This window comes from Zootoca vivipara, chromosome 14 (genome assembly GCF_965207765.1).
Source record: "Zootoca vivipara chromosome 14, rZooViv2.hap1.1, whole genome shotgun sequence".
NCBI classification, from domain to species: Eukaryota; Metazoa; Chordata; class Lepidosauria; order Squamata; family Lacertidae; genus Zootoca; species Zootoca vivipara.
The window spans coordinates 23,485,005-23,507,004 of record NC_142597.1 but is presented as its reverse complement, the minus strand read 5'-3'; the positions used below and the strand labels follow the sequence as shown (position 1 = coordinate 23,507,004).

General features: G+C 46.9%; 1 protein-coding gene across 3 annotated transcripts in view; it reads right to left on the bottom strand.

Annotated features, from left to right (window-relative positions):
• SORL1 (sortilin related receptor 1) overlaps positions 1 to 22,000 on the bottom strand; it is a 112,720-nt gene that overhangs the window by 3,011 nt on the left and 87,709 nt on the right. For all 3 annotated transcript variants that reach the window (XM_088657809.1, XM_088657808.1, XM_035139112.3), the window contains exons 32-47: positions 20,282 to 20,431; positions 19,586 to 19,714; positions 16,977 to 17,103; positions 15,954 to 16,123; positions 14,841 to 14,953; positions 14,373 to 14,477; positions 12,753 to 12,825; positions 11,022 to 11,104; positions 10,046 to 10,142; positions 9,188 to 9,372; positions 7,745 to 7,864; positions 6,119 to 6,283; positions 5,663 to 5,837; positions 4,870 to 4,976; positions 2,331 to 2,523; positions 963 to 1,175 (exon numbers count right to left, since the gene is read on the bottom strand). In XM_088657809.1, coding sequence (XP_088513935.1) covers positions 963 to 1,175; positions 2,331 to 2,523; positions 4,870 to 4,976; positions 5,663 to 5,837; positions 6,119 to 6,283; positions 7,745 to 7,864; positions 9,188 to 9,372; positions 10,046 to 10,142; positions 11,022 to 11,104; positions 12,753 to 12,825; positions 14,373 to 14,477; positions 14,841 to 14,953; positions 15,954 to 16,123; positions 16,977 to 17,103; positions 19,586 to 19,714; positions 20,282 to 20,431 — 2,205 coding nt within the window. The remainder of the gene's footprint in view (positions 1 to 962; positions 1,176 to 2,330; positions 2,524 to 4,869; positions 4,977 to 5,662; positions 5,838 to 6,118; positions 6,284 to 7,744; positions 7,865 to 9,187; positions 9,373 to 10,045; positions 10,143 to 11,021; positions 11,105 to 12,752; positions 12,826 to 14,372; positions 14,478 to 14,840; positions 14,954 to 15,953; positions 16,124 to 16,976; positions 17,104 to 19,585; positions 19,715 to 20,281; positions 20,432 to 22,000) is intronic.

The following is a 22,000-nucleotide window of genomic DNA, read 5'->3' as shown; positions in this document are numbered from 1 at the left end:
GTCGCCCAGTCTAACACTCGGTCGATGTGAGGAATCCTCTGCTTCAGGATCCCAGGAGAGCTGGCCAACATGGTCCTTTACTTTCCGAACCTGCCTGTTCAACAGTTGCACCAATGGGAAATTCCTCCTAATGTTTAATTCAGGCATCCCCAAACTGCGGCCCTCCAGATGTTTTGGCCTACAACTCCCATGATCCCTAGCTAACAAGACCAGTGGTCAGGGATGATGGGAATTGCAGTCCAAAACATCTGGAGGGCCGAAGTTGGGGGGTGCCTGGTTTAAACCAACCTTTCCCATTGCAGATGTTTTGGTCTCTCTGGGCTGTATCCAACGTTCTCTGACCGCCGGCATGAGAGCTCAAGTGCAATTTGTTAGTTGCTTTATCTTGCCCAAGGCAATCCATAGCAACTTACAAACAATATTGTTTATTAATCATTATTAATATTTATCAAATTTCTATACTGCCCTTCATCTGAGGATCGCAGAGCAGCTTACAATATAAGAACACAAAAATACTGTAGTAACAAAAATAATACCCCCCAACAGTTTAAAAGGACCCTAGACTGTTTAAGGCCTGGGGTGAAATGGAATGTTTTTGCTTTCCATGGCACCTAAAGATATATAATGAAGGCGTCAGGCAAGCCTCACTGGGGAGAGCATGGCAGAAGCAGGAAGCCACTGCAGGTAAGGCCCGATTTTGTGCTGCCACCCTCCAGACTTTTTGTGGAGGAAGCACATGAAGGAGGGCCTCAGATGATGATTGCTGGGTCTGGGTTGGTTCATATGGGGAGAGGTGGTCCTTGAGGGCCCCCCTCAAACTGTAAATGCTGCACTGGAAATATACACAAAGGCTAATTACCAAAGCACCCTCAACCTCTGTAGCTTAATGCAATTGTTGCCCTCTTGAGATTCCACCCATTTAAGACCTCCCGTCCAAGGCTTAGGAAAAGGGCCTCACCCACCTAAATCATCGCCTGATGAGAATATTGCTGAACCCAGTCGGGAGCTGTAGTGGCTGTTTGCGAAGGCCGTGAAGCTATTCTGAAGTCTTCTGTGCCTCATGTACAAGGCAACGAACCCTATGCCCACTGTCACTAGCAAGAGGAATAATATCGGCACCACAATGGCAGCCACGTCTGTAGGCTTGCTCATGGTGGTTGCAGCAGGATCCCTGCCTGCAGAAGGAGAAACAAAGAATACAATTCATTGTGTCGGCTGCCCAACACAAATACGAACATCACACATCTGTTCCCTGGGCATCTCACAAAGATAAACTGCTATAATACAGTATTAGTAAACAGAATTCTAACAGAATTCTAACAACAGTATTAGGACACAGATTTCCAGTGAGATTAAGAAAATATCAGATCTGAAAAGCCTGGGGAACTGATTTGTAAGGCTTTGTGAAATGCATCAATGGAGTTTTAAGTACTTGGCTGGAATGAAAGCTATTGTTTGCAACCTGCATTTCATCTGTTTACACCAAAATGTGAATCGAGACTTCGTATTTTCACAGAATGATGCAGAAGCTGCTTGATTTAATATTTGTATTCCGCTTTTCCAACAAATGTTGAGCTCACAACACTTTGTAGTAGTAGCATTATAAAAACACACACCCAAACATTGGAAACATCATAATATCAAACACAATAGCATATAAATAAAGCAAACAACAGCAGGAACCGCAACAAAGTCATCAGAACAGCTGCAATAAAGTCATCCTGTGCTGCTATAAAGTTCCACATGCTGCTATGATTATGAAAAGTTGGAAGGCTAAAACCCTGGGCAGGGCCAGTCGAAGGGCAGGTGACCTTCCAGCCTGATAATCATTTGGCTGGAAGCAGTGATGTGGTGGTTCAGGGTTACGGACCTGTTCCTATTTTGGCAGCAGGGTCCCTCTCTCCCCAGCATCCTAGAACCACTCAATTAACATGAAAGGAGGTGAATCAGTCACTGAGGAACGGCTCCTAGGGTCCCTCTTGAGAAGGGATATGGGAAGACCACCAAGGAGGAATTGTTCTGTATGCTGTAAAACTAAGCAATTAAGGAACCTGAGAATTCAAGGTGCTTCAGTTTCAAGAGAATAGGGTGCAAGCCCTGTTACGTACATTGGAAGCTCACAGAAAACACAACTTAAGTCGCTCCAAAAGAAGACACTGAAGTACTTGAGATCATTTGCCCATAAACGTGCACAGAAAATTATAGATCTAGCTGAAGGGCAACGCACTGATAGCCGCAACGTTCCAAGCATCCAAACGTTAACACGGTGAGTGTTGAAAAGAAAACACACGGAAGCAGAAGTGAATCAGAGGGGGAGAGCTTTTCCTTACCGCTTCCCACTTCGTTGTAAAGTAGTGTTGCAGGCTCCCCACACACCTGCCCGCTGTAAAGACATCTTGCTTGCACCGTGAAGGAGTAATTATGCCCCATCTTCAGGTTGGAGACTTTGAAGACGTTCTCCGTGGTATTGCCCAGGTACGCCGTGCTATTTGTCACGCTGTCAAACATGTGTATTTCATACCCCTGAAATTAAGCACAAAACACACAAAAAGCAGCGTAATTTGGTTCTGGATTGAAATATCGGGTTGTGTCCAAATCAGTTTTACCCAGAGCAGGTCCACTGAAAGGAATGAGTCCACTCTGTCTTCCCGATGCTGAAGGTTGCTGCCGGTTACTGGGAGGGGAGAGGGGCACGGCAGCGGAGAATCTGGCATGGGTGCGGCTGGGGTGGTTCTGCTGCTCTGCCTGCACAACACTGAGTTCCCTTCTGCCTTCCCCTCCTGGGGAAGATGCGCAGAACAGGGTAACCAGCAATGCAGTCACAACCTGGGCTACTCTACCGCCAGCTAACTGTCAGGATGTTCTACACACGAGTAGAACCTTGGCAGAGACACATGCCTGGCTGGCATGTTCTCTCCCTCCTGGTAGATTGTTCGGGAGCTTCACAAGCTTTCTCCAACCCGAACATCACAGCGACTGATGCCTTGGAGACATCAGCACACTTACAGGAGCCACAGAGGTTTGCGCAGTTGCGTAACAGAACTCAGTAGCACAGCATTTTGGCTAATCTACTTTATTTACATATAAACCTTTAAACCTTTAAACCCCTAAACAGCCTCGGTCCTGTATACCTGAAGGAGCATCTCCACCCCCATGATTCAGCCCGGACACTGAGATCCAGCACCGAGGGCCTTCTGTCGGTTCCCTCATTGCGAGAAGTGAGGTTACAGGGAACCAGACAGAGGGCCTTCTCATTAGTGGCACCCGCCCTGTGGAACGCAGCAGATGTCAAGGCAATAAGCAACTATTTTACTTTTAGAAGACAACTGAAGTTTTTAATGTTTGATGCTGTACTGTTTTTAATATTCGGTTGGAAGCCACCCAGAGTGGCTGGGGAAACCCAGCTAGATGGGCGGTGTATAAATAATGAATTTATTATTATTATTATTAACAGCACATGCAGCACTGCAACATGGCTCCCTCTCTCTCTAGCATCAGACAGCAAAGAGAAAGAACAAAGGACAATAGTCCCACTTCAGGAACACACAGTAAGACAAACATCCTGTCTACGTCACTTCCCATTCTGTGGAATGTAAACACATATACAGTCATGTGATAGACAACAAACCCATGACTACACACGGGGAATGAATCTCCAACACTAACTGCTCTAATTGAAGGACTGTCTACAGTTTGCTGTACAGGCTACAGCTTGCTGGTGTATTTTATTCAGGAAAAACATTCAGAGCTGCTGTGTTGCAGCAGTCAAAAAGGGAACAGAGGGGCAAGGAAGCTCATCCATCGCCTTGGAGCCAATAGCTTCCAGTTTCCTTGAATGGCTTTGGACAAATTCTCATGGAGGATACAGCTATCAGTGGCTACTAGTCAGGGTGGCTATGATCTGGCTCCATAGCTGGAGGCAGCAATGCTTCTGAATACCAGTTGCTGGAAGTCACAGGAGGGGAGAGGGCTCTTGTGCTCGGGTCCTACTTGCAGGTTTCCCACAAACAGGTTCCCACAGGTTGGCCACTGCAAGAACAGAATTGCTGGACTAGATGGGCCCTTGACCTGATCCTGGACACAGGGAGGAGAAATAGACTCCCTTGCTAGAGCCTTAGAACGTTCTGGACTTGGCGTGGGGAAAATGCCTTTTTTATTTTCTCGCAGGTTTTGCAATCTTCTGTCCATTTTTTAAAAATGCTGCCTCTCAATTTTGCCGCTTGCCGCTATACTGCTTTCACACGGTGAATGTCTTTACTTTTATCATTTTGTGGTGGTTTTTTTTTTTTTTTTGCTTTCCCTAAGCTGCCCTGGGGACTTGCAGAAGGGCAGGGTGTCAATCAAATAGAGAAAAAATGAGTGGTTTTAAAAAGCATGGCACTCCGAGTGTGGTTATAACTGCTAGCATGTAGAGTTAATATGCAGCAGTGGAAGTTAGCTTAGTTGAGTGAATCCTTGCTTGGAGCACACCCTCAGTTGAAAGGTATTCAAACTGAGACATGGCGTAAAATAAGAAAGCTTCTGTTTAATAAAGGAAGCACATTCTCAATATGAAAGAGCTTTGCAGTGCTAAGTTGGAGAAGCAAAGAAACCATGCTTGCCCCTTTGTTCTCAGAAGATATCACTGACACATCCAAGATGACCTCTCGCCTCCAGGCCTAGAGAAAGTGTGGGAGGAAGAGCAGGGAGCTGTAAGCAGGATGCAACCTAAGACTTATCAGTCTAAACATCAAAGAGATAGAGAGAAGTCACCATAGAGAAAAAGGTGCTGGGACAGTCTGGAAAGCTGGAGATGCTTTTATCTGTCTCAGCCCATGGAAACCTCTCTCAGCACGCTGAGCTGCTCCCAAACTTCCAACAGTAACTTACCCGGCTTTCACTAAAATGACTTTCTTTTAAAGCTAAACTCTTCCAAAACAACAAGATGTGGTCGTTTTCTGCTATGATCTTTAAAGCATCCGGTGCAGCCAGGGAAACTGCAAAGGGAGAAGGGAAACATTTAGGTAAGTACCATAGCAATCTGTCCACCAGTCTTGCTCAGTTCTTTGAAATGCCTATAGATAGAGAATGCAATATGCACTGGATTCCAATGCGTGTCTACTTAGAACCAAACCCTATTGAGTTCAATGGGGCTTAAGCACCCAGGTCTTGCTTTGCATTCTTCTTTACTGAAAGATAAAGATGTCTGCAACAAGATTCTTGGAGGGGACAAAGCACCCGAGACCTGGCGAGAAGCATATGTAACTCTGATCCCAAAGCCAGACATGGATAGAACACAGAAGAAGAACTATCGTCCAATCTCCCTTCTAAATGTGGATTACAAAATTTTTGCAAGTATTTTGGCTTCAAGATTGAAATGGTTATTAAATGACCAAATACATCACAATCAGGCAGGTTTTTTACCTGCAAGACACATGAAAGATAATATTAGAAATATTGTCGATGTGTTAGAAAGATTGGAAGTAAAAAAAGAATACCAAAGCAATGTTAATTTTTATAGATGCAGAAAGATAAAAAAAGCACACAATTACAAGTGCACAGGAGTAAGACACACCTAGGTTTGTGACAACAGGAATGCAGGTTTTGGCTGGGGAGGGAAAAAAGGAAGTACAAACTCAGCATGGTCCTCTTATTCCACTACTCTTTCTCGGACATTCCTTACCTGTGCTAAGTTTCAAACTGGCCTCTTTGCTCATGTTTCCCAGCTGGACGATGATATGGTACTTGCCACCAGGTTCCAGCTTCTTGATGGTATACTCCACAGTGCTGTTGCGGGTTTTCACCTTGTAGATCCGGTCTGTTTTCTTGATTAAATCTTTCACGGCTACAGCATACAACTGAAGGGAGCAGAATGGTGAGTTGCTCCTTCTCCCACAACACCCCACTTCTCTCGTGCCTGAAATGCTAAAGGCCAGCTGAAGCATCAACAGTATTTGGCCTTTGCTTAAGGAGAACTGTATAACTAGCCTAGAATGCGATCTCCCCACCCAGCACTCTCCAAAGCCCATCTCTTAGAAAACGTTTGGTGGAACTGGGTGGCATTCATTTAGCTTGTGTTCGATTTTGATCCTTTCCCAATATAATAATAAAATAACAGCAGCAGCAACAACAATCTCACCATATCTTGGTCGGGAGAATCATAAGGAGACTCCCACTTGATAACCGCAAAGGTTTTTGCCAGGTGCACAGAGTGAAGGTGCCGAGGGGGGAGGCGACTGTCAGGAATCATCTTCACAACGATGTAATCGGAAGGCGGCCCTTGGTATGGGGATATCACACGTACCTTAAGGAGGTCAGCAGTTGTTAGTCGGTTATACAGCTTTCTAGCATGTCCCCCGCCTCCTTTTATAACCCACAACTCAACAGAGCAACCGCTGCCACTTGATTTAATAAAGGCGACCTGACTCCGGGAAGTTTATTTCAAATCAGTGCTTCCCAAAACTTGGGTCTCCAGCTGTTTCTGGACCACGACTCCCATCATCTCTAGCTAGTTGGACCAGTGGTCAGGGATTATGGGAACTGCTTTAAATGCACATCTCTGTATTTTGCTTCAAGGCCATTTCAGCAAAATGGTGATGTTGAGCATGGGAACTAGTGCAGAACACAGCAGTCCAGCTGCTCACAGAGCAGCATGTAACTCCTGCACTTAAGCATCTTGCACTGGCTGCCTGTCTTAACCAAATCCGAGGTCTTCCTGTTAAGATACACTCACGAGGAATGTGTCAGAAACGAACGTATCTCTGAAAACAAGATTGGAACCGAATCTGAATGGCTTTTTGGCAAGGGTAGCCAACCTGGCGCCCTCCTGGTGTTGCTGGACTACAACCCTCATCATCCCTGGCCATCAGCCATGCCGCTGGGACTGATACGAGTTAGGAGTTCAGCAGCTGGAGGGCACCAAGCTGGCTAAGGCTTCTATGTGATGGCAGCACTGAGTAGGGAGAACAAACATCTTTCAGACTACAAAGGGCGCCGTAGACAATCGAGTCTGCATGCAGAGGTGAAACAGCAACCCCCCCCCCAAAAAAAAGCAAAACGTTTGCTGGAAGAAATTCAGTTCAGCCTTGAAATCCAGCTGCTTGAAAAGCATTCTCGCGTAGGAAGGTTTTTATCCGACACTGAAAAAGTGATGACAACGGGGAGGAAATTCCACAACATGTGTGTCGGTGTCCCAACAAAGAAGACCCTGCTGTTCTCGTTTAGGGACTATTATCTCACAAAAAGAAGGAACCTATTCAGAAGAGCCTCTTCCCAAAATACCAAAGGTGTGCTTGCCCATGCAGTGTACATGGCACATGTTAAGAGTTGCCCAAGCAAAAATATACAGGTGATCTGCCCCTATGAGCTTACACTAGAACACCTTAAATGGGCACAAGGCTGCTAGCCCTTAACAGAATACGGCGCAACCCTGAGAATATCATATTGTTCTTTGTGGCATTTATAATCCACCTTGCGGTTCTGGCAGCTTCCTCAAAGTAGTAGAATAGGAGCACAGGAACTTGCCCTTATACGGAGTCTTGCTCAGTGTTGTCCACACTGCCTGGCAAAACAGCATGCCAGGATTTCAGGCAGGGGATCTTCCTATCTGGAGATGTCAGGGATCAGAGTGGGAAGCTCTGCCCCTGATCTATAGCCCTTCCCTAATCAGATGCTCTCTTTTGATATTGAATTTATCAACAATAGCCCACGTTGCATTGGTTGGCAGGAGCAGGGAGGGGGAGAAGATTAATGATGCACTCCTTACCAGAAATAAGTACTGCTCATCTCTGTTGACAATGACTGTAATGTTGTGCAGTGTGGTGGTGGCATTGGTAGGATTCCTGTAGAGCTCCAGGAAAGATGTAGCATAAAATATGCCATATACCTGTCAAGGGTGGGGAAGGGGGTGGGGGTGGGGAGATGCAAGCAAGAAAAACACATTGAAACTCTTTCCCCGCCCGAAAGTCTTGCAAACAAATCCACTGAATTTTCCAACCCATTAAAAAATAAAATAATGTTGTCATCCACAGTTGCAGTGGACTTTGTGGCAAACTGAACTGATGCCTGAAATTTAAAAAGGAATGAATTACAGTCGTACCTTGGTTCTCGAATTTAATCTGTTCTGGGAGTCAGTTCCACTGCTGAAACGGTTCAGAAACCAAGGCGCGGCTTCCAACTGGCTGCAGGAGCTTCCTGCAGCCCACCGGAAGCCAAGGAAGCTGTATCAGATATTCGGCTTCCAAAAAATGTTCGCAAACCAGAACACTCACTTCTGGGTTTGCGGCGTTTGGGAGCCAATTTGTTCGACAACTAAGGCGTCCGACTACCAAGGTACGACTGAATCTTCAAGAGTATAAAGGCTTTTCTGTCTAGTTGCCGGCTATTAACTCTGGACCAAATGCACATCCGAGCAAGTGGATTTAACACTAAACAGATATTTACTGAAAGCCTCATCTCTCACAGCCAATCTCTACAACTTGGAGTAAGTGGTGTATGGGAGACTTGGGTTCAAATCTCAATGGATCTCAATGGATGCGCTGAGCAACTCACTAACTTAAGTACCACAAACCTGGAAATCCTTTGTTCATCATTTGAGGCCCTCCTCCGAAGGAGGAGTGGAAGGTGGCAACATGAGAACGGGCCTTTTCAGTGGTGGCTCCCAAACTGTGGAACACTCCCCAGAAAAAGACACCTGGTGCCACTTCTACCAACTTTCAGGCACCAGACAAAGATGTTCCTGATTAGGTCTTAATTGGGGTTGTAGGGTATGATTATCCACAAGCCTGTATTGATGTTCAACTTTAGTAAGGTGGGATTTCTCCTTTTTATGTTATTGCAAGATGAACACTTTTAGTTAAATTTCTTTTTTATACTTCATTTTAAATTTTGTGCTTTGTACGCATTCATAATTGTTAGTTGCTTTGATACATTTTTTTTGTAATAAGCAACAAATAAATGGCCTACCACACTGGCTTTGGATGGAATATACACCCTGGAAAGAGGAAAACAACAAGCTTGCCCTTTTTTTGATGAAAAACGGTTGCCTTTAACAGCTGGCCTATGTGGCATCCTGAACACAGGATTCTGCTATCTGGGACCATCCGCAAAAATTGCATGTGAATGGCAGGCAGACATTTAGAAAGAGGACAGGCTCTTCTGCTCTGCCTGGGGGCTCTTTCCACAAGAAGAAAAAGAAAGGAAGCCTTACCACATTCTTGGGGCCAGTCCAGTTGCACTCCACCGCTGTCTGATTCACAGCTTTGGCTTTCAGACTGGGAGGGGACGGTCTTGTGCCGCTGGTCACCACGTGGGCAAAAGACAGAGGGCTGTCACCCAGCTCCGTCTTGGCCCATGCAGAAATCTCGTACTGTGTCTGAGCGGTCAAGTTGCTCACTATGGAGGGTGGAGAAAATAATTGGGCTAAGCAGGGATGTGGAGCACCCTCCCCAAATAAGAAGCATGAGGCTTGTCTAGTGCCGGGCCAAAAGCATCTCCCACTTGGGCAGCCCCATTTCTAGGTTGTAAAGGGTTTTGCCTGTTTGCTTGCTTCTCTGTTTTAAAGAGGGGAAGCATTCTGAAGATTTTGCATTTGGCCCTGTGAAAATTCACCCGATTTAGTGATCATGTGGGCCCAGTAGTGGTTGGTTCAGGTAGGGTGGTGTTGCTCACCAGCTTTCTGAACACTTAGCATTTCTGCTGTTCCCGGGTGAGACGCCTGGGGAGAATCCAGAGGGCCAGCCCAAAACACTGTTGCCTAGGGTGAAGTACAAGGCAGTGCCTCCACCTCCTTGTACATTCCCTGCACAAGAAGTTCACTAGACTAGGAAATGAATCCCCCCCCCCCCCGTTCATCCAATGTGCCTGGGGTCATCAGCTAGCTCAGGTATTGTGCAGCAAGCCATGTGACACACAGAGCAAGCATTGTTCTCAAACACCTTCCTGCCCGCAAGCATCACCCACTGCCCCAGGCTGACGCCTCACCCCTGTCCAATGATAGGACCGGCCCTGCTGATCAGTGGTAATCCTCCATTAGATGTTGCCAGATGAATATTCTGGTGAGGCTTACCAGTTTGTGCCGACTTCCCCCCATCAATGAGCAAGGATATTTTTTCTTGTCTGTGGGTGTCGAAAGTCCAGAAGATTTTCACAACGTAACCATTCACCTGTCAGGCGGCAGCAGAGAATGCATGGGACAAATAAGTACAGTGGTACCTCGCAAGACGAATGCCCTGCAAGACGAATTTTTCGCAAGACGACTGTGTCTTGCGATCTGATGGTGACTCGCAAGACAAATTCGTTTTGCGAAAAATTCGTCTTGCGAATCGCAGTTTCCCATAGGAATGCATTGAAATTTAATTAATGTGTTCCTATGGGCAAAAAAAATAATTCAATGCATTCCTATGGGAAACCGCGATTTGCAAGACGAATTTTTCGCAAAACGAATTGACTCACGGAACGAATTAAATTTGTCTTGCGAGGCACCACTGTAAGCAAGTGCATGTGTTTTAAATGGTGAGTTTGAAGGACCAAAAGCTCCTTCTAAATGACTGACCACTCCTACATATGTCAACTTGGCCAGTCGTTGAGGAATGAGGATAATTATGCTGTAATCTGCTCTGATTCTCCTCCCCATCTTTGGTTTTGAAAGGCAGCTCTCTAAGGAACTTGGTGCAACAGAAACATAACGGATCATTGTTAACTAAATTAAGTCTGATTAAGTGCAAGGCAAAAATATACTCTATTATCTTTGCACCTCCCAAAAAGGCTCTCTCAGACGAAATGGATACCAATACCAGGAATTTTTATTATGTTTAAGATTCAGAGTTAGCGTAATTAAAACTTCTGTTTGCCTAGGAATTGCAAGCCCCTAATTGCATCATGATTATGGTTTATTTACCTCCCTCCCAACACCTGCTCCCAATCCATCATTGCACCGCCTTGGAAAACCTTTCCAAAGCACAGCATTTATAGGTCAGTTTAAAAAAATGTTCTTTTGTGTGGTGCATTTGAGCTGGGCTTTTCAGCCACAAATTTTTTATTACCTGAATGTTAGCTTCCATTTTGAGGGTGAAGCTTATGGAGTTTTCAGTGTAGCTATCAATATGGATCGTAGGTGGTGGAATAACTGAGGCAGAGAGGAAACAGAAGAAACTGGCATCAGCCACTAAACTGAAATTTGCAAAATTTCAATGGAAAAATTCTCTTTTTGTGTTTTTGGCTTACTCTGCCAATCCATCACAGTGAATGTGACCCACAAGTAGGTCTAACAGCCAAAGAAGAAGAAGAAGAAGAAGAAGAAGAAGAAGAAGAAGAAGAAGAAGAAGAAGAAGAAGAAGAAGAAGAAGAAGAAGAAGAAGAAGAAGAAGAAGAAGAAGAAGAAGAAGAACCCACTCCTTTTTTAAAAAATAGGGGCTGATGTATACGTTGCAGTCCCCAAAACATGGACTGCAAAATCTCACATTCCCACTCCCTCTTGCATGCAAAGTCAATGCCAACCATGATTAGGAGTATTATTTGACTGTGCTGAATTAATTACAGTCAATCCTCTTAAACTAACAGTTGAAACCAAGTACCTGCACCCCTAATGCTATGGGGACTCCCAATCCCATCAGTCCCAGGCAGAATGGCCAACAACCAGAGTCGAAACAAAAAATAATAGGTGCTACTGGAAGGAATTTTTTATTATTTTTTGTTTCGACTACGGAAGACCAACACGGCTACCTACCTGTAACAATGACCAGAGATTATGGATGCTGCAGTCCAGCAACAAGTTCCCCATCCCTGCTCTAGGGTGAGGATGGATGCTGCTACAGGCATCCCAAGTATGCTTAAGTGTGTGTGTGTGAGAGAGTGTGAGTGTAAAAGGTAAAGGGACCCCTGACCATTAGGTCCAGTCGCGAACAGCTCTGCGGTTGCGGCACTCATCTCGCTTTACTGGCCGAGGGAGCCGGTGTTTGTCCACAGACAGCTTCCGGGTCATGTGGCCAGCATGACTAAGCCACTTCTGGCGAACCAGAACAGCACATGGAAACAGTTTACCTTCCCGCCGGAGCGGTACCTATTTATCTACTTGCACTTGATGTGCTTTTGAACTGCTAGGTGGGCAGGAGCTGGGACCGAGCAACGGGAGCTCACCCCGTCACGGGGATTCGAACCGCCGACCTTCTGATCGGCAAGCCCTGGGCTCTGTGGTTTAGACCACAGCGCCACCCGCTAGTGTGTGTGTGTGTGTGTAGGGGGGCATAATTTATATGCAAGAGGGGATGAGCTGGTGAGAGGAAAAGGCCCATTCTCAGTCCCATTCCTGATCATTTAGCCCAGATTTCACCAACCTGACACCCCTCCAGATGTCGCTGGACTACAATATCCATCATCCTGATCATTTACCACGGTGGCTGAGGATGATGGTATTGTAGTCCATTAACAGCTGGAGGGTAAAAAAAAAGTGTTGTTAGTAGGGAATGGTTAAGTTTGGGGAAAGGCATAGCTGTTTAATGTAGCAAGTGATTATTATTTACAATACGTGCAAGTCATTAGCTACTATAGATGGTTTTGTAATTGGCACACTGAACAGCCTAGGGAAGAGAGTGAGAGGAACATAATGAACGTCCCAAGGCTGCCAGTGAATATATTAATATTAAAATAACAAAATGTGAGACGGCTCAGACTCATGTATAGATTTAGGTTTTGGGTTTTTTTGCTCTCTCTGGCCTGCTTCCTGGTGCAGCAAAACAAATCAAGAGGTAAAATAAATTAATTAGTTAATAGTTTACCTTTGCCTTTTACGGTTCGTATGGATTTGGAATCACTCCAGTTTCCCACTCCACGGCTAGTTACCGCAGCAACCTTTTTCAAATGAGAAGGCTAGTTAATATGCAAGAAGGCATGCTGTTCGACTTTTTAATGAAAACAAAGCAGGTTTACAGGCGACAGCTGATAGGGAAATAGTGTGTGAGTGCCTTGCTTCTGTTCCTCTGCAGGGCAGCACTGGGTGGGCAGACTTGGGAGCCTGAAAATGAGGTTCTGGGAAGCAAGAAGCCTCCAGGTGCCAGCAGTAGCCAGGAGTCCTGACGGCTGCTACAGCAAGGCCACTTCTCCAACCCTCACTCAGCATCATCGCCTCCTCCAACCTGCTCTCCATCCCTCTGGCAATGCCTGGTTTCACGCAGGACTCAGAGGAGCAAAAAGGAACAGGGAAGCTTCAAATGGAGAATTTCAAATGGGGTCTACTGAGCTGCATCGGGGGCTGCTTTTCAAAGAGTGGGGCACGCAGATCTTTGTTATGCAGCTGTCAGGCACTCAAGACATATTTTGGGCGGGCACCAATCAGCTGCAGGCTGGTGGTGCAAAGGGATACCATGATGCCCACCTACCCCCTTCAGCAACATGTTGACCAAGCTGAAGGAAGGCAGCAGGTCTAAGGAGGGGCTATAGCTCACCGCTAGAGCGCCCACTTGACATGCAGAACATCCCATTGTTTACACTGTGGAATCCCCAGACAGGGCTGAGAAATACCTGTCTGGTTCCCACCGCTAGCCACGGATCTAGACCAAGGGGTAATGGGTACCTGTGACCCTCCAGATGTTGCTGGACTACAACTCGCATCGTCCCTGGCCAATTCACCACGAAGGTGGATGAAATGTGTGCTCCAACACCATCTGGAGGGTTGCAAGTTCTACACCCCAGAACTAGATGTGCCAATGGTCAGAACAGTGCAGCGCCAACACAGAATTATGCCCCACCCATCAGCTGATGCCACCTGCCCACTGAAATGACACCAGTCGATTGACAGGTGGACACTGTTTTGAAAATATAAGCTCCACAGGCCAAGCCTGGCCTGTGGTCTACACCATTGAGCCTCTTGGGCTTGCAGATCAGAAGGTCGGAGGTTCGAATCCCCGCGGCGGGGTGAGCTCCCATTGCTCTGTCCCAGCTCCTGCCAGCCTAGCAGTTCGAAAGCATGGCAGTGCAAGTAGATAAATAGATATCGCTGCGGCGGGAAGGTAAACGGCGTTTCCATGTGCTCTGGTTTCGCCAGAAGCGGCTTAGTCATGCTGGCCACATGACCCGGAAAAACTGTCTGTGGACAAACGCCGGCTCCCTTGGCCAGTAAAGTGAGATGAGCGCCGCAACCCCAGAGTCGTCTGCGACTGAACTTAACTGTCAGGGGTCCTTTACCTTTACTTTTTACAGGTGGCGGAAGGAGAAGGGACCCTACCAGCACCAGCAAAGGCGTCTGTTGTTGCCTGTGCACTTGTGACTTTCACTGCTGACCTAGTGTGGAGAATACAGAGCTAAGAAGCCCAACAGCCTGACTGGGTATAAAGGCCACTTCCCATCTGCCTATGTGAGGGGGGTGTAATAAACAAATAACTTTGAAGATATGTACTCACTCTGACTGTATATAACACGTTGACCTGCAGGCTCTCTATCTCCGAGTAGTTGCTGGCGGCTCTCACAGACGACCATTCCTTGGAACCAGCTCTGCTGTATTCCACCTAATATGGCAGAGAAGAGGGAGGAGCAGTCCTGGGTTGCAGCTATAGCAAAGCATCAGCAGACCCACTTCTTCAAGACAATGCACTGGGTGGAAGTGAACCTTCCAGTCTGAGCTGCCTGGGATGTCCTCCCCAACTTCCCACTGGCCAGGTCAACCAAATCCAAAGAGGGCTGCCCTTTCAGCTCTAGGAATAAGGCCCCAAGCCAAATTACCTGATTATCATTTTCTTACATGTATTGTTTTTAATTATGTTTTTATGTCTCAGTGCTGCACACTGCCCTGATATTTTATTATATAGAAAGGACAGGAATACTTTTTGTGAGCACACACATTTCTCCGCATCAGTCCAGTTAATACTTACAACATATTCTCTGATCAGGCCGTGGGCATTCGCTGGAGGTGCCCACTGGCAAACCACAACGCCTTCAGCTTCTCTCTTCAGCAATAACTGAAGATGTCGGGGAGGGTCTGGCACTGGGGGGAGGGGGAGAGAGGGGAGGAAAGGTGGGTGGTTATCATTAGTGACAAGGGCAGGGCCGGCCTAAGACATTTTGCTGATTGCACAAGATAGCACCCCTTCCATTCCATGAATATCCCATTGCACAGAAAAGATGTGTCATATCAGCATCTGGCCTATAAATGTTAACTAACCAATGTTAAGTAATAGGTTTTACTGAAAGATAGGTAATGTTATAATGGATTTCCAATTTTACAATATCTCGATTCCACTCTTGGCAGCCTAATAATGCCAGTTTCTGGGAATCTTGCAGGCTTCCTGTAGGCACTTGCTTACTCAATCAGCACTGGCCTCATCCAGCATCACTCTTCTTATGCTCTTATGAGTCTCCTTGGGCACATTTATGTGGAAAAGCAGCACACAAATTGAAATAATAAACAATGCTATCTATAGATGCTGACCAGACTGGCAACCAAATCTTACTTTAATAGTTGTGCGCCGGGGGGGGGGGGAGAGGCAGCATCCCCCAGTACACTTGAGGGCTACCTTAGGGGGCACAAGGCAGACCACGGGACACACAGAGCTCTTGTCTGTTCCCTGCCCCTCAAAACTTGTTGCCTGAAGCAGCTAATTCATTCTACCTCCCTCTGCATGAGGGGAAAGCATCTTTCTAATCAAGTTTTGTTCACTGAAATTATGTGTGAAATAGCGACGCCACCCTGAATCACCACACATAATTTCAAGCCTAATTTCAGCAGGAAGAAGGACAGGCACCGGCACCCCGTGAGCAACAGGGTACGCCCCTGTTAGCAGGTGTGCAACTGTGTGTACCGCGCTGGCAAACTGAATGAGCCCATCTCACACAATGCAGAAAATTGCAAAATAATGCAAGGGCAATGGATCGTGCAGAAACACTGCAAGCCACGTCCTCTGTAAATCGGTGCTTTGGGCTTAACAAAGGCACCTTTCATTCTGTAATTAATTCCACGTGTGCCACAAACGAGCGAGCTGACTTACGTCCTTCCGGGGTACGCAAGGTGATGAAGTCGTTGGTGTTGTACGCTTTGCTCAGGCATTGAACCTGCACTTTGACCTGGTACGTGCTGTCTGGCTTCAGGACTTTCAAGACGCTGTTGGTTTTGTTGCTGTGGGTTTCTAAGGATTTCCACACGCTGTCTCCAACCATCCTAGATTTGGGAGTTTCAAAGAAGCATTAGCAACACTGCTTAGAAATTTAAATCAGGCAGGAGCCATTTCAGCAGCTAGACATCATGCTCACACAAACATAATCCATCACCAAATTCTACTGTGGGGGCATGGCCATTTTGGTACTGTTACGATGTTGGCAAGGCATGGTCTAAAACAGGAATGGGGAGTCTGTGACTCTCCAGACTATGTTGAACGACAACTCCCATCATTCCTGATCAGGCTTGGCTGGGACTGATGGGAGCTGAAGTCCAACAACATCTAGAGGGCCGAAGATTCCCCATCCCTGGTCTATCTAAAAGGAGCACCTATATCAGGCACAACCAAAGGATCTCCATTGCCCTTTACTAGAACCCTGAGACCCACCAACCAAAGCCATGGCTGGGGGCAGCTATATGCAAAATGTTGATTCAGGCAGCAAAACCTAAAATGGGACACAAGTTGTTGTTTTTTAAAAATGTATTTTAAGTCTGAACAGAGAAGAAGCAATACATCTCGCCAAGAGCATCATTTGGCCAAGCCCTGAATAGAGATCCATTCCTTAACATCATTCCACAGCCAAAATCAATTCTTTTTGACAACTTGTTTGGGCTACATTCAACTCTTATAATCATCTTTATCCCTCTTCTCCTTCTGTTGCTTTCCCCCCCCCCCTGTTTACATTGTAGTCTCCTTGGGGGCAGTGCCCTTGATTCTGTTTGCTGCAAACGGACCTCTGTAATTTGTTCATGGTATAATAACAACTCACTAATAAGCTCGGATTTAATTAGGTGTTTGCACACACAGCCTGATTTTAATTATGACTGTTATGCTAAAGCTGCCCAGCCAGGCTACCTGTAATGGATATTGTAGACGCAGGATGCAAGGGGCATCTTCTTAGGGCGGGTCCAGGTTAAAGTGATGTTGCCGGAGAAATCGGCTGTCCATTGGAGGTTCTGCACTTTATAGACAAGAGTGTCATCTAGGGAAACAATGTAAAAATTCCAAGTTTGGCAGAGGCTAGGGAATGAGTTTACACAACGCCTATCACAGCCCACAGTGACCAAGTGATGGGTCAGCTTTTAACACCAGGCTTTCTCAACCTCGGCCCTCCAGATGTTTTGAGACTACAATTCCCATCATCCCTGACCACTGGTCCTGCTAGCTATGGATCATGGGAGTTGCAGGCCAAAAAACATCTGGAGGGCCGAGGTTGAGTAAGCCTGTTTTACAACAACCACATTGGGTGCATCTTTGCAGATGGGGAGTGTAAGAATTCTCAATCTCTCTTGAGTATTTTAAGTACGTAGCTTTTGCATTCATCTGCATTCATCTCTCTTGAGTATTTTAAGTACGTAACTTTTGCATTCATCTGCATCCCATCTGAATTCATCCGTCAAGTTCTGCATGGGGGGGGTGGCTTTTAAGTTTGCAAACCTGGCACTCTCCAGATGTTTTGTACCACAATGCCCATCCGTCCCAGCCAGGGCGCGGGACAACATATGCCATTGGGAACAGCGCCGGTTGCCCCACTTCAAAAGTGATATTGTAGAGATGAAGACCCTTCATAAAAGGGCAACCAAGCTGATCGGGAGGTGGGAGCACTTCTGCCACGAGGAAATGCTACGTCGTTTGGAGCTTTTCAGGTTAGAAAAGATGTGAGGAAGGGGATGCGACAGAGGTGTATATAGAATTATACCTGATTCAAAGAAAATATAAAGAGGCAAGTTTTTCTCCCTTTTTTGTCATTCCAGATGCTGGGGTCATCATGGAAGTGTCAGGACAGGCAAAAGGAAATTCTTCTTCACACAGAACATAGTTAAACTATGGAATTCACTTCTGCAAAAGCTACTGGCGATAGCCACTAATTTGGATGGCTTTAAAAGGCAGTAAATGCCAATGAGTACCTTATGCTAGGAATCACAAGCAGGTAGAGAGCTGTTGCACTCTCCGGTCCTGGTTTTGGGCATCTGGTTGGCCACTGTGAGAACGATGTTGGATTAGATGAGCCTTTCAGCCTGATTCAGCAGGTCTGTACATATGTCCTTATGTTCACAGGTCAGCTCAAAGTCTCTCCAAGCATCAACGGGAGGTTGCAAAGCCTCTCAAAGGCAGTATGCACTCATGAGGGTAACACAAAAGTGCTATATGTGTGTGTGTCTCTTTAGAATTCTGGCCAGCCTGCCGATCTCGGTGTCTTGGTGGGTGAGCCAAGTCTGGGCAGCCTCTCCAAATCAATATTTAATTAAAGAACTAAAAACTGATTGATGCTCAGCCCCCCCTGTGCTTTAGGAGGAAATTGGTTGAATCCCAAGGTGGAGAGGTGTAGTAGGGGCAGAGAGAGAAAGTGATCGATAACTATTAGTGTGACTATTATCTAAGCCATAATGAATTGAGGGTCAGGGATTGTGCTGACAGAACAGTGTTCTGCCAGCAAAGCAGATGCATTGGAGAAGGAGGAGAGGGGGGATCTGTCAAGACAGCACCTTAGCACACAAGGATTTTGCCAGGGTCCATGGTCCACCTAAGGCCCAGAAGGGGTCCGAAACTGACCTGCAAGGCATTGTTCATCAGAACATAAGCAGAGCCTGATGTATAAAGGCCAATGGCCCATCTAGTCTAGCATCCTGTTCTCACAGTGGCTGCCCAGATGCCTATGGGAAACCTGGAAGCAGGACGCCAGCACATGAGTGCTCCCCCCTCCTGTCGTTCCCAGCAATGGGAATTCAGAAGCATCGCTGCCTCCAATTGTGGAGGCAGAGCACAGCCATCGTGGCTAGCATCCATTGAGTCATACCCTCCATGGATTCATCTAATGCTATTTTAAAGCTATCCAGGTTGGTGGCCACCATCGCCTTCTGTGGGAGTCCCACAGTTTAACTATGTGCCGCATGAAAAAGTGCTTTCCTTTTTATCCATCCTGAATGTTCCGACGTTCAGCTTCACTGGAGATTGCATTGTTACGAGAGAGGGATAAAAACTTCCTTCCACCCACTTTCTCCACGCTACTCATAATTGCATGAACTTCTATTGTGTTGCCTTTTACTCGCCTTTTCTCTAAACTAAACAGTCCCAATTGCTTTATCCAAGCCATGCCCGTCTGCCCTTCACCCAACGTCATCTAAAGAAGATCTTGCAACCAAGAGCCTTCGGGTACACACCCAAATTGCTCCTTGTCCCAACCGGACTTGCATTTGATGACTTGCCTTTGGCACCAGATGCAAACCCTGCTGGAACTGGTTCCACCCAGGAACTCCCAAGCACAACTAGTCCCTGCCAAAAGTGAGGGTTGCAGCTGTGGCTGGCTGCACTTGGGAGTTCCCAGTTCCCAGAGCTGCAGTTGGGAGAGTTCCCTGAGAGCTGCAAGGTCTGCCGTCAGCACCAATCTGCTGACCCACTACTCCACTGAAACACAAAAGGTGTTGCAAAGCGTCTTATGGTCCTAGCAGGGCAGCATGACTTACCGGTACAGTTTCCTTCGTCGCTGCTATCCGAGCAATCCAGGAACCCGTCACATCTCTCCGTCATCGTGATGCAAGCCTCTCCATCTTCACACTTGAACCCATTAGGGCACGACAAGGTGCTGTGAGTAGCTGGAACACAGAAAGAATAAGGCCGTGCACACATTACCATTTACTCTGCCTGCGGTGCGTTCCCACCGCTGGTGTTTGAAGCCGAGTACGCATGACGTTAACCACAATCCGCAAGTATCCTGTAGTTCCTTGAGAAATACTTCTGTTTGGTGCACTTTCCCTCAAAACAGCTTACGTCCCATTTGAAAATGTAAGCTGCAGTTAAGAGGAGGTGTGTACAGTTGAAACGGTCACTGCACATGTGCAGATGACAGCGCAGGTGCAAATGGAGGCATCAATGAATTGAGGTTTGGGGGCAGGGGGTTGCAGGCACAGGGAGACAAATCGGGTAAATGTTCCCTTCCCTATCAACAGCAAGCAAGAGCACTTCACTTGCAGATTTGAACATCTCGCTAGGAGTGAGCCATTGCTTGGATATCCACAGGTATCTGTGGCCCTTGTGCCTTGTGCATAAACAGCCACAGAAATAAAGAGGCACATTTTGCACAATCTGAACCAGAGTTTTAGGAGGGGGGAGGGCAAGCTGGTAGGGGTGCTCTGCTCAACACAATCCCGATAAGCACTTACGGCAGTTCAGCTCATCAGTGCCATCCTGACAGTCTCTCAAGCCATCGCAGCGCTTCCAATTTGGGACACATTTCTTCATCTGCTGGCACTCAAACTCAAATCGACTGCAGCGTCCGGTGACACTGGGCGACGTTGAAGTTGCACCAATTGCTGGGCAGGGGCGGGGGGAGAGAGCAGCATATTTTTAAAAACCCACATTAGAAGCAAAACTAGATTGTGCATCTTTTATGTGCATTTCACTTTTATGACTTTCACTGGTCAAAAAAAAAAGTTGGTTCGCTTTCCTTACCACCAGATGGCAGCCTCTGCCTGCCGTGAGGGATGAGGACAATCTACAGCAGCCTCAAAAAAAGGCTGAGCCAAGACTTCGTCCACCCTGCTAATGGGCTTCAGAAGGGTGGAGTGCTACTCCAGAGGAACCTCTGTCTCTGTTGCCACCTGCTGCTCCCCTAAGTCAGGTTTCCAAACTTACTTACTTCGGGGAAACACCTTCTGCCCAAGAACCCTAGGAAACTTTCTGGAATCGTTCTAAAGAGCTCACTCAATCCATGTGGGCTGCTGAACAGACCCATGTGAACGAAGAGCAAATCCCAGGACACATCCAGGCCACGGAGTGGTTTAACAACCAGTCCCTCTTCACAGGGAAGTCTTGAGAATTGTAGCTCTAGGAGGTGGGGAGCTCCTAACAATTCTCAGCATCCTTAGCAAACTAGAGCTCTCAAAATTACTGGGTGGAAAGCTATGACTGTTTAAAGTGGCGCCATAGCACTTTAAATGTATGGTGTGGACGTGGTCCCAGGCAGAATTTTTGGGGTTGCATACTGCAAGGAGATGTTAATGGTGGAGCCAGCCTGCCATTCCCGATCAGCTCAGGGAATCCCTGGACAAGCTTCTGAGTACGCCAACCCCTGCCTTCAGTGCTCCGTATTGTGGGATGTAACAGCACAAAAGCAGTCAAATACAACATTTCCTGTTTGCCCAGAGTGGACACACAGGGGAATGTTGCTCCAGCCGGGAGGACTTCCTGTCACACCTGGTCTGGAGCATCCTCCCCCTGCGTGTGACCAGGTAGATGGGCATGACCCTGGCAGACCCTACAAAAGGGCTGGTCATGCAGCCATCTTCCTTTTTCGCCTTATTCCATCTTGCCTTTTGCTGTGTGCTGACTCTCAGCCAGGAGCACATGGGCTCATCCCTCACAGAGGATGAACCCACACTTTTCTCTGCAACTGTAACTGTAACTACAAGCTAAAGCCTGCCTTCAGGACCGTACTGTGAACTGGATGTAAATAAACCTTATCATTACATTTAAAAGAAGACTGTTGTGTCATTATTGTTTTTAAGAGGGAACTAAAGGGGATTTATAGGGACGCGGGCGGTGCTGTGGGTTAAACCACTGAGCCTAGGGCTTGCCGATCAGAAGGTTGACGGTTTGAATCCCCGCAACAGGGTGAGCTCCCGTTGCTTGGTCCCAGCTCCTGCCAACCTAGCAGTTTGAAAGCACGTCAAAGTGCAAGTAGATAAATAGGTACCACTACAGCGGGAAGGTAAACGGCGTTTCTGTGTGCTGCTCTGGTTCGCCAGAAGCAGCTTTGTCATGCTGGCCACATGACCTGGAAGCTGCACGCCGGCTCCCTCGGCCAATAACATGAGATGAGCGCCGCAACCCCAGAGTCGGTCACGACTGGACCTAATGGTCAGGGGTCCCTTTACCTATTT